This window comes from Vanellus vanellus (assembly GCF_965231255.1).
Source record: "Vanellus vanellus genome assembly, chromosome: 4".
Taxonomy (NCBI): domain Eukaryota; kingdom Metazoa; phylum Chordata; class Aves; order Charadriiformes; family Charadriidae; genus Vanellus; species Vanellus vanellus.
Window position 1 is genome coordinate 79657647 of NC_138909.1, and position 12441 is coordinate 79670087.

A 12441-nucleotide genomic window follows, 5' to 3' on the forward strand; every position below is an offset into this window, starting at 1 on the left:
GGCAGGGACACAAGAGTGTCGGTGAGGCAGCTCGCTAGAGGTGAAAGCTGGTGGCTTCAAGAAAAGCGAAGCAAATCCCCACCACCACGATGTCTGCCGTAAGCACCAGCTACAGCCTGCGGAAGAGCCCAGATCCTACAGACAGTCCCGGAGCTGCGGGAGGTCCCGTCTCTGGTGTCCATCTACATCCCATCCCTCTTGAATTTCTGCCTGGGTTCCGTTTCTTTAAACTAAGCGCCCTGTCTGCAGCAAGGCAGGAAAGAATAAAAAGGAACGATTGCCGATAAAATTAATAATCAGTTGTGGCTGTAAATACTGCAGAGACTTACAGTAAGAAAGGAGGGTAGAGAATGAACAGGTAGGTTTCCCTTATCCTTTCTCTCATTCATCCTCTTTTTTTAGACCTGTAAAAGTCAGCAAACAAATTTCAGTGCTGCTGGGTCAGCCCGTAAGAGGTGAAGCCGCTGAAATGCCTTTACTGCTGACGCGTTCGTTCCGCAGGGATTAGCATCTCTGGGCAGAAGAGGCTTGAGCTGCGTTTTATTGTCATCTACATCCTTTGCAAGAGCTTCTGACTCTCGAAGCCGTTGAAAGGCTGGCAAATCCGGTGTGTTTCCTTTCCACACCCCAGCTAATTGAAAAAGGCCATTAGGCTGAGGCTGGCACTAGCCACCCGTGGGAAAACGGCCTGGGGGGAGGGCACCGTGCCTGGAGCAGCGCCTTGCTCAGTTGCCCTGGTGGCAGGTATTAGTGGTTAATGAACTGCACTTATGCTCCCACCATTAGCAAACCTTACTGGGAGTTCAGGGTGGAGAGGGTGAGTTCTTTATTGTGGCGTTGTGGCCTCAGGATTAACTTGAGGAATGTCCTGACCTATCTTAACTTCACCGGGATTGAAGGGAGTTTTATCAATGCCTTCTTCAAGGGCAGGAGTACCTAATTCATCAGGGAGCCACTGAGCTCCTCTTGCAACCAAAGGAAACCATCCCTCAGGAATATTCTCCAGCGTCTTCAACCAGATGCTTTGAGACCGTTATTTAGACCAAAAATACTCAAAACTAAGTCAAGCACCCATCTTTGGCAACTAAAACTAAAACTTCCCTTATGCCTCTTCCACAACTATAATTTGAGGGCTGTTGTCAACTACCCGCCTTCCCGGACAGGGGGCATGAAGTTTGCACGGTACTTGCAAAGTGTGTTGATAAAATAGAAAACCCTTTTTGGTATTGGCCACTGATGCCGTCCAGCTTCCTTCAGCAAGCTTTCCTCAGCCATGTCTGGAAGTTACTGGTGATGAGAGAAGAGAGGACTAACACACAGTTAGAAAGACAGATTACTTCTCCCATGCAAGCCATGATCGGCGATGGCTAGTTGTCTTAGGAAAACAGGCAAAGAACAGAAACAAAGCCAAACTTATTCTCACAAGCTCTGGATGTGCTATACCCAATCTCCTACGCGAACTCCTAAGCGTGCCGCATAACTGGAGCTTGTCCCATTGAGGTCATGTGCAAAATTGAACATTCAACCTTACAGCACTGAGCCCTCACTGGGAACGTTCACCACAGCCTAAATAAGATCACTTGTTTTATGCAATAAATCTCTCCCTTAGCCTCTTTCTAGAGTGAAATGATCATTTAGTTACAGGTGAGAGGACACAAAGCAGTTTAAGTAGCTAATTAACGCAGGCACTGCAGCAGAAGAAAACTATTTCAATAGGTTCAATGAGCGTGTACGCAATATAGAAATTACAGGGTTAAATTTTAGAAATTAATTTATGCCTAATACAGATGGAAAGCAATGCTTAAAATGAAATTGAGGGGAGGGGAAGGCTGTTTCATTTGAATGATTTTAAAATCACGAAGAGCGAGAAAGAATGCTGTTCCGCAGGGCCAGAGGTGGAGAAATTCCCACCACAGCAGTGACCTTCAGCTTCCTACAGGACTGCTACTCTGAGGCCTTCAGCAAGCTTACAAATGCAAATGACAGCCTCTAATTCATTCATTTGGTCCCTCAACTCTGATTTTTCTCTTCCATCTCACTCATTACACCGGACTACTCGGGTGTCTTTAATCAGAGAAGCTGGACCTGCCAGGACATCACACAAAGTCTTTTTTGTAGGGATCTTGGTCTGGATGAGGACATGTATTATGGATGGCACACCCCGTCTTCCATTAAGTACAGTAGAAAAAGACCGGGTTTGAACTTCATGAGCACAGACTTGTGATTTTATCCACACGACTGCTCTCAGGGAGCTTCACAGTGAACTGTAAAGTGGTTATGAAAATGTAATTAAGCACTGATGTATGTGCAATCCCCACTCATTAGGCTGAGGGCATTCAGTGCAGAAACGTGTGATCAACTAAACTTGTGCAACTCTGAGATTACCTTAGTTTCCCTTTGGTCATATTCCTGAATAAAAACCCCATCTAAAATCTCACCCCAATTCATACCACTTGGGATTTTGCAAGGTCATGGAAGAGTCCGTCCTGAGTTGACCTCGGTGGTTCAGAAGACTTCACACAGGAGAAAGCCAGAAGTGCCAAACTTTAATTAAAGCACATTTGACTGGTAATGCCCACAATCTTTTTAATAAGGGCATTCAGCACAGAAATTAGTGTATCTTCTGGGTCTTTGTCGTTAAAGGAAAAGCCGCCTTCCTAATTTGAGGAGGTAGGAGAGGGCTGCCAGGCCAGCACATGTGCTTGCACATGGCCATGTCTACCTGGCACCTCCGATGGGAGTCTCAAGCAAACTCAAGAGAGTTTGGGTGCGAATAACGAGCCCAGCCAGGTGACAACGGGTAGGAAATCACAGGCTGGAAGCAGAAAATGGGCTCCATGTGCTGGTGAGGACAATAATGCTGGCAGGCAGGAGGTTTCTGTGTGTGTCATTCTCTCACTCCTTCCCCTCCCTCCCACCTCCAGCAACGGCAGTGCCGAAATGGCCGCGGTATACTACGAGCGCATCGACGTGGAAGGCCACCACTACGGCCCTTCGTCCCAGCAGCGGAAGAATGCTTTGAAGGAGGTGGACAAAGCCTTGAGCAACATGATCACGCTCATCAAGGTGAGTGGCGTCTGAAAACCCAGCTCCTGGGTGCGTTTGGAGAAGGCTTTTAAAACTGCTATTTGTGGCACCGCTGAGAGCCTATTTAATGCTTGCTAATTGGATGCGTTGGCTGTAAACTTTTATTTCCTGAGAAACAGAGGCTACCAAGATCATGTGGAAGTCAAGGCACTGTTCTCCTGATTTTTATTTTCGTCAATGGCATTATAATCCTCCTAGTGGATTATTATACCCCGATAGCCCCAGGAAGCCATAAACCAATAACGTGTTTCTCTGTTTATAACTTGTGTTGCCAGCTGGGATTTATAGTAGGAGAACGAATCAAAACCACTCACTTCTTAAGGTTTGTGGAATCAGACAATTAACTTTTACAGCTTTTTTTTATGGCATCCCTCAGAACCCTGTACTTTAAACTTTGTTTCAAAAACCATTATCTAAATGATTTTGCAGTGAGGAAAGGAGGATACCAAGCTTTTGGGTAAATGTCAGTTCTATGAATATTTCTGACAACGATAAATGTGCGTTAGAATATTTCATGTGTTTCAGTGAGGAGACAAATATGTATTTCCAATTTCACTAAATTATATGGCGGTACCATGACAAAGTTGCTCTTCCCCAGCCGTTTTGGCCTACAGATGAACAGTGGGATAAAACCCTGTGTAAGACCAACTGGGACAACTGGTTTGTGGAACTGGGATGTAGCATCTGGCTATTTAGTGGGGGAGGGGGGCATTTATTTTGGCAAATCTCTCTTTGGCGCTAACCTCTTAGACTCTTCCAGGGTAGCAAGTGGATGTCCACCATTATGGGTGGTGGCAAAGCACACCACAGGGCATTTGTGGCTATGCTCCATCTGGCCAACTTCCACTAAGTCAGTGGAGGTCTAATGGGTTTTTAAATTTGTCAGTGGGAATAGGTGATGCGAAACGCTTACCCGGCCCTAACGGCTGTCGTGCCCTCGCTTCACAGAGCAAGGGCCTTCAGAATGACATCAACGTCCTCCTCTTCTCCGACCATGGGATGACAGACATCTCTTGGGCAGACAAAGTGATTGAGCTGAAAAACTATATCAATATGAGTGACACCATACAAATGAAGGACCGAGGTCCTGTTGTGAGCCTCTGGCCAGCTCCGGAGAAGCACATGGAGGTTAGTACAGCTTATTCGTATTTGTTTAGTTTTGCATTTCCTTGTTTTTTATGACAATGTTGTCTTTTGTTTGCTCGTAACATCCAAATTCCACTCTCAGATGTGCGTAAAAATCAGCCTGAGGCTCTTACCAGGATTCAGACTTGGATCCTGTGACCCTCTTGTGATGCTGGTTTTTGAAGGAAAGCCACACCAGGCAAATTAAAAAGCATGAACACCGTTATTTGGCACAGACATATGCTTTCAAACCCCACCACTATGTGCTTCTGATAAATAGCTAAAAGATTTTAGCTCAAAATCCATTTTTAGGATTATATATATATATATATATATATATTAGTCAATTTATTGACATTCTAGCTGGGATTTTCAAATGATCTGGAGGAGGTCAGGCATTCATATTCCAGTAAAATCCCATAGAGTTTGAGGAATTAACTCCGTTAGACCAGAAGTACAAAAAATAAGTTTCTTACAATGCTCTCCTTTGAAGAATTTTGATGAATAAGCACGTTGGATTGAATCAACCGCAAAAGCCCAAGGCTAGAACTGCAGGACTCTGAGTGACAAATTAAAACAATGCAGAAAAAAAAATGGAAACCACTTGAAAAGAATGAAAACGCAGCATCTGTAACTAATAGACTAGTACGTTATAGTTTAATCAGAAACCAGTGCTTGAGAAGTCACTATTGCTGTCCTCAGAATATAGATGAGTGAATGTAGAAAATTGGCAGTCCGCGCTCTAGGTGAATGATTTTATTTTCTATATTATATTTCAGCCAGTTCCAGTATATTGTAGCTTGTGCAATTTTTTTTTAAAAGAGAATATTTGCTAATTTTTGCACCCAAACAGGCTCTCCGGGAATTGTATGGCTGTGATATTGTGAACGTTTCAAATTAGTGCCAGAACGGAAAGCTGTCTTAGAGGCGTGCACAAGCCTAACACTCAAAGCTCCTGTAGGGGATCACAGCATTTACAGACGCTCTCCTCTGCCTTAACTGAGAGATCCCTATTTTTGCAGGTCAAACCTTCAAACAAGGGCAAGTCCAAGTTGTGACTTCACATAGACATGGTGTTTCATCCAACAAAGCTCTTGAGCACGCGCTTCTCTTCCATTAAACAGCCTAATATCCCTAAACAGAACAAAATGGAAGGCCTCACACCACGGTTTTGTTTTCTTCCTTCATTTCTTTTTGGGACTTCTTACTGGAGCACTGTTTTGTTTTGTTTTGTTTTTAAAGTGAAATATAGTTGATTTTCTGTTTCCTAATAGCCAGATTCCTCTATTCTTCATAAAATTATAGAATAGTTTAGGTTGGAAGGGACCTTGAAGATCATCTAGTCCCAACCCCCTGCCATAGGCAAGCACACCTCCCACCAGCCCAGGTTGCTCCAAGCCCCATCCAGCCTGGCCTTGAACACCTCCAGGGATGGGGCAGCCACAGCTTCTCGGGGCAACTTGGGCCAGGGGCTCACTACCCTCACAGTAGAGAATTTCTTCCTGATATCTCATCTAAATCTCCCCTCTTACAGTTTGAAGCCATTCCCCCTCATCCTATCACTACGTGCCCTTGTAAACACTACGTGCCCTTTTAAATGCTACATGCCCCAGCTCTCCTGTAGCCCCTTCAGGTACTGGAAGGGGCTCTAAGGTCTTCCTGAAGCCTTCTCTTCTCCAGGCTGAACAATCCCAACTCCCTCAGCGTGTCCTCACAGCAGAGGTGCTCCAGCCCTCTTAAATTCACTTTAAAGAGCTGCATTTAGGAATTAGATTGTATCATAACATAGTGGTATTGCATGTAAGAGTTGTCCCATTTTGAAGCACCAGAAGTACTGGTGAAACACCAGGACCACTCTTGAGTCCAGGTGATGGGGAGGGGGTTGGGCTGAGTCCTTCCATCACACCCTGATGCCCTCCTTACGGTGACTGCATATCAATGCACATCACTTGCACACATCACACGTGCAAGGTGGACTTTGCTAAAAGGCTGTTGAAGGACCTTTCATTCTTGTTACGTTCTTTGCTATTTATTCCTGAAGATTATTTATGTTTAAGCAAAAGACCGATATAAGCTCTGGGGACTCCAATAACCATCTTCTTTATGGCATATGAGCATCTTCTTTAGGCATTTAAAATATTTTTCTGAATAATTTGGGGTTTAACCACATTTGTGTCATTACGGTATGATTAATAATAATACACTACTTGTATGGCATTGTGCAGCATCAGAGCCACAGGCATTGGCTGATTAACCTCATGGCATTCCTATGAATCGGATAACTAAGCACTATCGATCCCTTTGGTAAGGATTGACTGGTTAAGTGTAAGAAACATAGGTGAGGTGACACTAATTGTTCAAATAGGGAACGAGTGGCAGAGGTGAAAGGCAATATCCCTTTTCCGCACCTGTACCCAGTCCACATGGTACCTTTGAGCATCTTTCAGCACTTAGACCTTAATGTCTCCCATGATGGTTTGGTTTCTCCTGGTCTGTCTCTATAGTTTGATATGCTCACCTGCACACATTTGTGAGTGCGTGTATTATAAATACATATAATATTAATATATAATATATTAATTCATGCATTTCTATGTGTTTATGATCACGTTTTCGGAACCTCCTAAACCACATAAGCAGGTTTAGCACAGTTGTCATCTTTGGACTGGCAATGTCCCAGTCTGAATGTGCTGATGATCAGCCATTAAAGGGGATTCGCCATTTTACAAATTCAGGTGTTTCCGTGTACCCACATGTGCGTATATGCTCTTTATAGCCATATGGTGTCCTAACATTTGTTTTCTTTGCAGATATATCAGAAATTGAAAGCTGTGGAACACATGCACGTTTATAACGTACAGGATATTCCAGACAGGTTTTTCTACAAAAAAGGAAAATTTGTGTCTCCTCTAACTCTCGTGGCCGAGGAAGGATGGTTCATTGTAGAGGTAAAGTATAGAAGCAAAATACTTAGACATGCATGTGAAAAGGCGCGTGCAATATATGAAAACAGTAGGAAACACTTAAGATTCTACGCTGGGCGCTGAGTTAAAGTGTTACATCATTTACTTGGGCTGACTACAAAACTAACGTCAAATATTGCTGCGTGCTTAAAAGAGCCTAAAAGCGTGGCGGCCATGCTGAAGGTAGACAAAGTTAAATAGTCAAAGCAGTTCTTTTTTACGCATCATCAGGAAGGGGGAGGAGTTCTTGTTTCCCCGTTCCAGTTCTGTTGCTTTACTGCTCGTGCCCCTGCCCATCTACCTTCATTTCGGACACAAGAAGAGCGTTTCCATTTCAAGACCTGACTATCCCTCCTGTCAGCACCGCTTTGGGGCAACTTTTCTTTCTGCCTGGCTTCCCACCCAGCAGACTCTGTCCTAAAAGTGCCCCATTTCTCCCAAGCCCTCCAGTCTCCAAAGGGTCAGAGGTACCCAGTGCACACACTGAAATCCGAGAGCTTCTCAAGCAGAGAATTGATTAGTCTTGCACATGAAGAGACTTTGCCTACCAACTTTTTTGGTTACTATAAAAGAATAAGAACTATTATTATTAGGTATTAGTGTTTCTATGGAGCATATCCACATTACAGGTATTAACTGCACCCCACCGCAGCTCCTGTAAGTGGGTAAAGTGAGGAGCAGTACTAAGTGATTTGCCCAAGGCCATACATTAAGTCAGTCATTTGGCGACAGAGTCAGAGTCCTGTTTTTTGACGGTCCCCAGCACCGTCATTAGATCCCATTGCCTCACAGATGATTGTAACTCAGCCGAGCATCTTCTTTCATCACCTTCAGAGATACCAGGCTTTGCTCAAGGTGGCCCACACCGCCACATTTCTCACTAGCCAACCCAACTTCAGGATAATCATTTCTACAGCTGAATAAAAATGCACCTCTAAAAAAAACCCGATTGCTCTTGAGTATGGATGGGTGAGCACAGCATTTCTGGTTTAAAATATATATATATATATATATATATATATATATATATAAAAGCCGGAGTTAAGGTTCAGACACGTAAACCATGAGTCTGAAACATTTTTGCCAAAACGATTTAAAAAAATTACAACTAAACTCTTTTGTACAGAGGTTCAACACAGAACATCTTTTTTTTTTTTTTTTTTTTTTACAGAATATGTAAAAAAGCACTTTAAAAAAACCACTAAAACTCTGACAAACCTTAATAACAGTGCAGCAAACACTGCTGCTATGGTAATTACTTCTGTCTCTCTGCCCATTCCTTCCCATTGTTTCTGATTTTCAAGAATGTCCTCTCATTAATGCTGTCAGATTTTCCTTCTCCTCAGTACGTTTTCATTATCTGTGAATGGGATTTGAAAACGAAAGTTTCCTGTCATATTTTTAAAGCAATAATTGAGCCTTCTATTATACTTCCTGCCCAAACCACTGAAGAGAGGGTGTTCAGCTCTTCCCTGTCATGCTCACGGGCTGTTTTAACTCTCTGTTGGTTAGCAGATAGTTATAAGCTGTTTGAAAAAGGGTGGGGGGGTTCTGATTTTTTTTTTTTTTTTTTTTCTGAGAAACAAAGGGGATGTATCTGGAAAGTTAGTGGTTTGGGTTTGGTTTTTTTTTTTTCCCAGCTGGGAGCATAGGAACAAAAGCCCATCCACGTTTTGGTTAAAGCGGGATGAGGAGGGATTTCACGCACCTTATCGAAGCTGGTCCGTTAATATTATTACTTGTTCCTTCCACGTGAGTGAGTGGTCCCCATCCTTTGAGCAGAATTTCTCCTGCCTGCCACGATGGTGTTAGCCCTCAGGGCCACGTGCTCCCCCTGTACCCGTCCCAGGGTACTTCCCCAAATTTTAGGGAACAACTGCCGTGCTGCTTCTAACCATGCACGTGCACGGAAAGGTCCATCATCAGCAGTCCCAGGCACGCCGGCTCCTGTCATCTTTGAGGAGCAGCTCTAGCCCAAGCTTAGGCTGAGCATGAAAAATTTAACGTCTCGGTTGCGAAAGAAAATAATAGGTTTTCTATTACCCAACTAGCAGCAAAAATAATGGCAATGGCTGTGCCTTTGGCTGCACATCTCGTGGCAAATAGCTGTCTCCTGGCGTCGGGGAGGGTGACGGAACGGCACGGTGCCTCCTGCGTTTGCCATTGCTGGAGAACCAGCTGAGTCCATGGCACCCGGCCAGACCGTGGAGAGGTTCAGCTTTGGCAATGTCGCGATAGTGCCAAAGAAACGCCGCAAATTAGACGTGAATTGGCTTGTCTGGAGCTGACGCTACCAAGTGCTGTACAGGTTGTCTAATGGTGAGCAGCCCGGTGACAATTAGTTCCCGGGAACCACAGTAAGCAGAGGCAGAGCGTAAGGAGATGCTGTGGTAGGAAGAAAGGAAGGACTCTATTTTCTCCTTGGCTTGCTCTGAGCGCTGTCAGTGAAGTAGATGGGGACAAGGAAAGAGATTTGTCAGTTAAAACTGTTTAATTGTGTGGTACATCTGCTGAGTAATACATACAAAGAAACGCAAGGGATACTCCGGGGGTTCCCCTGGAAAACAGCGGAAAGAACTACACCTCATAGCCATAATCATTGCTGTCCTCAGTGCTCCTGTGCACGGTCAGTTTTCTTCTTGGGCAGAGAAGGAAACCAAAACCAGACAAAATCAATGTTTGTAAAAGGAAAGGGTTGCTCTGTCAATCTGCTTCGCCATCTGGTGGGGTTACAGCACCACTTGCCCGGGGTGGGAACGTGGAGGACTTTGGGTCATCTTCTGGGCTCCTGTGACGGAGTTTGAAGCCCAGAACTGGAGCTTTAGAGAACTGTAGCTCCTTCTCTGTAGTCCCTGGAGAAATTAATGCCAGAGGTCTGATGAACTGCCAGCTGATGTTCTTCATCTAAGTGAATTTCCTGCCATAGTTTTGAGGATATCTGGAGTGTCACATCTGCTGCCATCCCTGGGGAGCATGGGACAACAGAAAGTCGGGGAGAGGGCAGGTCCAGCATTTTGAGCGGTCTCAAGGGACTCTAGGGGCCATAAATGGCGCTATTGCTGGAAGAGCTGTTAATAGGGAGCAGGAGAAAGCAATGAAGTAATTTAAAAGTATGAACTAAGTGCAATATGGGCAAGGAAACGCAAGAATTATGACGACAAATTATTAAATCCATGGAGCAGGGAGAGAAAACTGAGAGTGGTCTATGCCAGGGAGAGGGGGACCGTCTGAGGTCCAAGCCTGCATTCCCTGGAGGGATCCTCATTGCTTTAATACTGAAACAAGCAGGGAGAAGGAACAATACTAATTAGAAAGTATATAGTAGGGGTGATATTTGTGTTGTTTAGGCTGATGAGTCAAACGGAGCAAACCTGGCTTCTCTTTCTGTGGGGCCAATGGCATGTCACGCAGAGGATCCGACCCATGGGAGTGCGTGGAGTGGGGTGGCATGCAGCGGGAGAGGGACACAAGTGTCACATACGGCTGTGATACTTTGTGCTCACGGCAGAAATGTAGATGAGAGGCAGAAAGTTGTCCGCCCCACTCAGCCGGGAGACGGCGGAGCTGGGGGTCCGATGGGGTGGTACAGCAGATGGTGACACCGGGTGGCACACCAGGGTGCCCCCTGGCACGCCGTGCCCAGCCGGGCAGGCCGGCACTAACCGCGCTCGGCTCTTGTCGCCCAGAGCAGGGACAAGCTGCCCTTCTGGGAGAACGGGACGGGGAGGAAGGAGGCCTGGCAGAACGGCTGGCATGGCTACGACAACGAGCTCATGGACATGAGAGCCTTCTTCGTCGCGTACGGGCCAGGTACGATGCCACCCTCCCCGGTATCCCGCTGCCCCCACGGCCCCAGCATCCCTGCAGCCCCGGCACGTTAGGACCCTGACGTGGCACTCTGCGACGCCCCAAAATTACAAATAGATGGCAGGATTTCCTCACTACGGCTCGACGCTGGGAAAGTTTCTAGCTGTATCTCTCTTTTAAAGCGGGAGAAACAGGGCAGAGAGAGGTGAAGGGATTTGGTCAGCCCCTTCCCGACATCCCAGCACAGTAACTCTATCCCTTTGCCTTATTTTCTGAGGCTGGCCTAAATTTTTAATTCTGTTTGAAACACATGAATTCTCCTTTCGTTCGTGGATTCGGACTCGCTAAGGAAAAGTATGTTCTTTGGGGAAGGCTGCAGGACACCTCATCCAGCTGTCCGATGGGCAGATGTAAAACCCCTGGTTCCCACTCCGTCAGGCCCTTTAAAAACCTGCTGAGCACCAGGCTGCAAGCGCAGACGGGAACGAAAGCAAAGCAGAATGTGCAATGCAATTATTTCAGGCTATTAAATCTACCAAGCACGCACAGCGAGGTAGCTCCTGTACTAAATAATCTTATTAATTTATCTTTTGGAGTTTTTAGAATAAAATTGGACTAGAAATAAAAACAAAGGATAAAAACATTTAAAATGCTTTTGCCGAGCTGTGTTGTAAATTGTCTAGCGTGCCACATCCCCACCTGCTGGGTGAGCCCCGGGAAAAGCAGGGGAGCCCTTACCCCGCCGAGCCCCAAACCCGCAGGACGCCAACTCCTCTCTCCGCCCGTTCCCCCCGCAGATTTCCGATCCAACTTCCGAGCGCCTCCCATCAGATCCGTGGATGTTTACAACGTCATGTGCAGCCTGGCGGGCGTACAGCCGCTGCCCAACAATGGCTCCTGGTCCAGGGTGGAGTGCATGCTCCGAAACGCGGCCCCCTCGGCACCGCTCCCCAGCTGCGCCCTGGCACTAGCCCTGCTCTCCCTCGTCGCCGAGCGCATCTCCGCACTGTGAGCCCCGAACAATGTCGGTCAGTGTCACCAGCAACTCCATCCTTCTCTCTCTGGCTTTTTTTTTTTTTTTTTTTTAATTGGAAGTTCTTCGTTTGAATAATAGCTTCATTAATAGAGTGCTGCCCCCCACCTCTCCGTTGTGCTCCACCAGGGGTGACTCTGACCCATCCTGCTTTTGTGCAGGACCCAACCAGGTTCTGCGCTGCTCTAAGCACAGCCAGGAAAGTCAGTGTTGCTACTCTACATTTACAGCACCGGCAATGAGTGCAGAAACCCGGCCGGCTATCCGTAAAATTTTCTGGTGGGTGCCCGCAGAGATCTCTGAGCATCTTTTAACTGAGAGGCCCACCCTGGCTCCCCACACCAAGAAGCTCAGGGGTGGAGACGGACCTCTGTGCATTTAAATGGGTTCTTTCCGACCACTCCTTCATCTCCAGCTCCATCACCA

At 46.0% G+C, this 12441-nt stretch overlaps 1 protein-coding gene across 1 annotated transcript in view; it reads left to right on the forward strand.

The window, feature by feature from the left end:
- The window catches only part of ENPP6 (ectonucleotide pyrophosphatase/phosphodiesterase 6), a gene marked incomplete at both ends in the record, with an annotated part of 32026 nt that extends 20032 nt beyond the window's left edge, over positions 1-11994 (forward strand). The window contains 5 exons of the mRNA XM_082482078.1: positions 2925-3066; positions 4036-4215; positions 7023-7160; positions 10862-10985; positions 11780-11994. Of these exons, the coding sequence (XP_082338204.1) occupies positions 2925-3066; positions 4036-4215; positions 7023-7160; positions 10862-10985; positions 11780-11994 (799 nt within the window). The remainder of the gene's footprint in view (positions 1-2924; positions 3067-4035; positions 4216-7022; positions 7161-10861; positions 10986-11779) is intronic.
- Between the last annotated feature and the right edge of the window lie 447 nt (positions 11995-12441).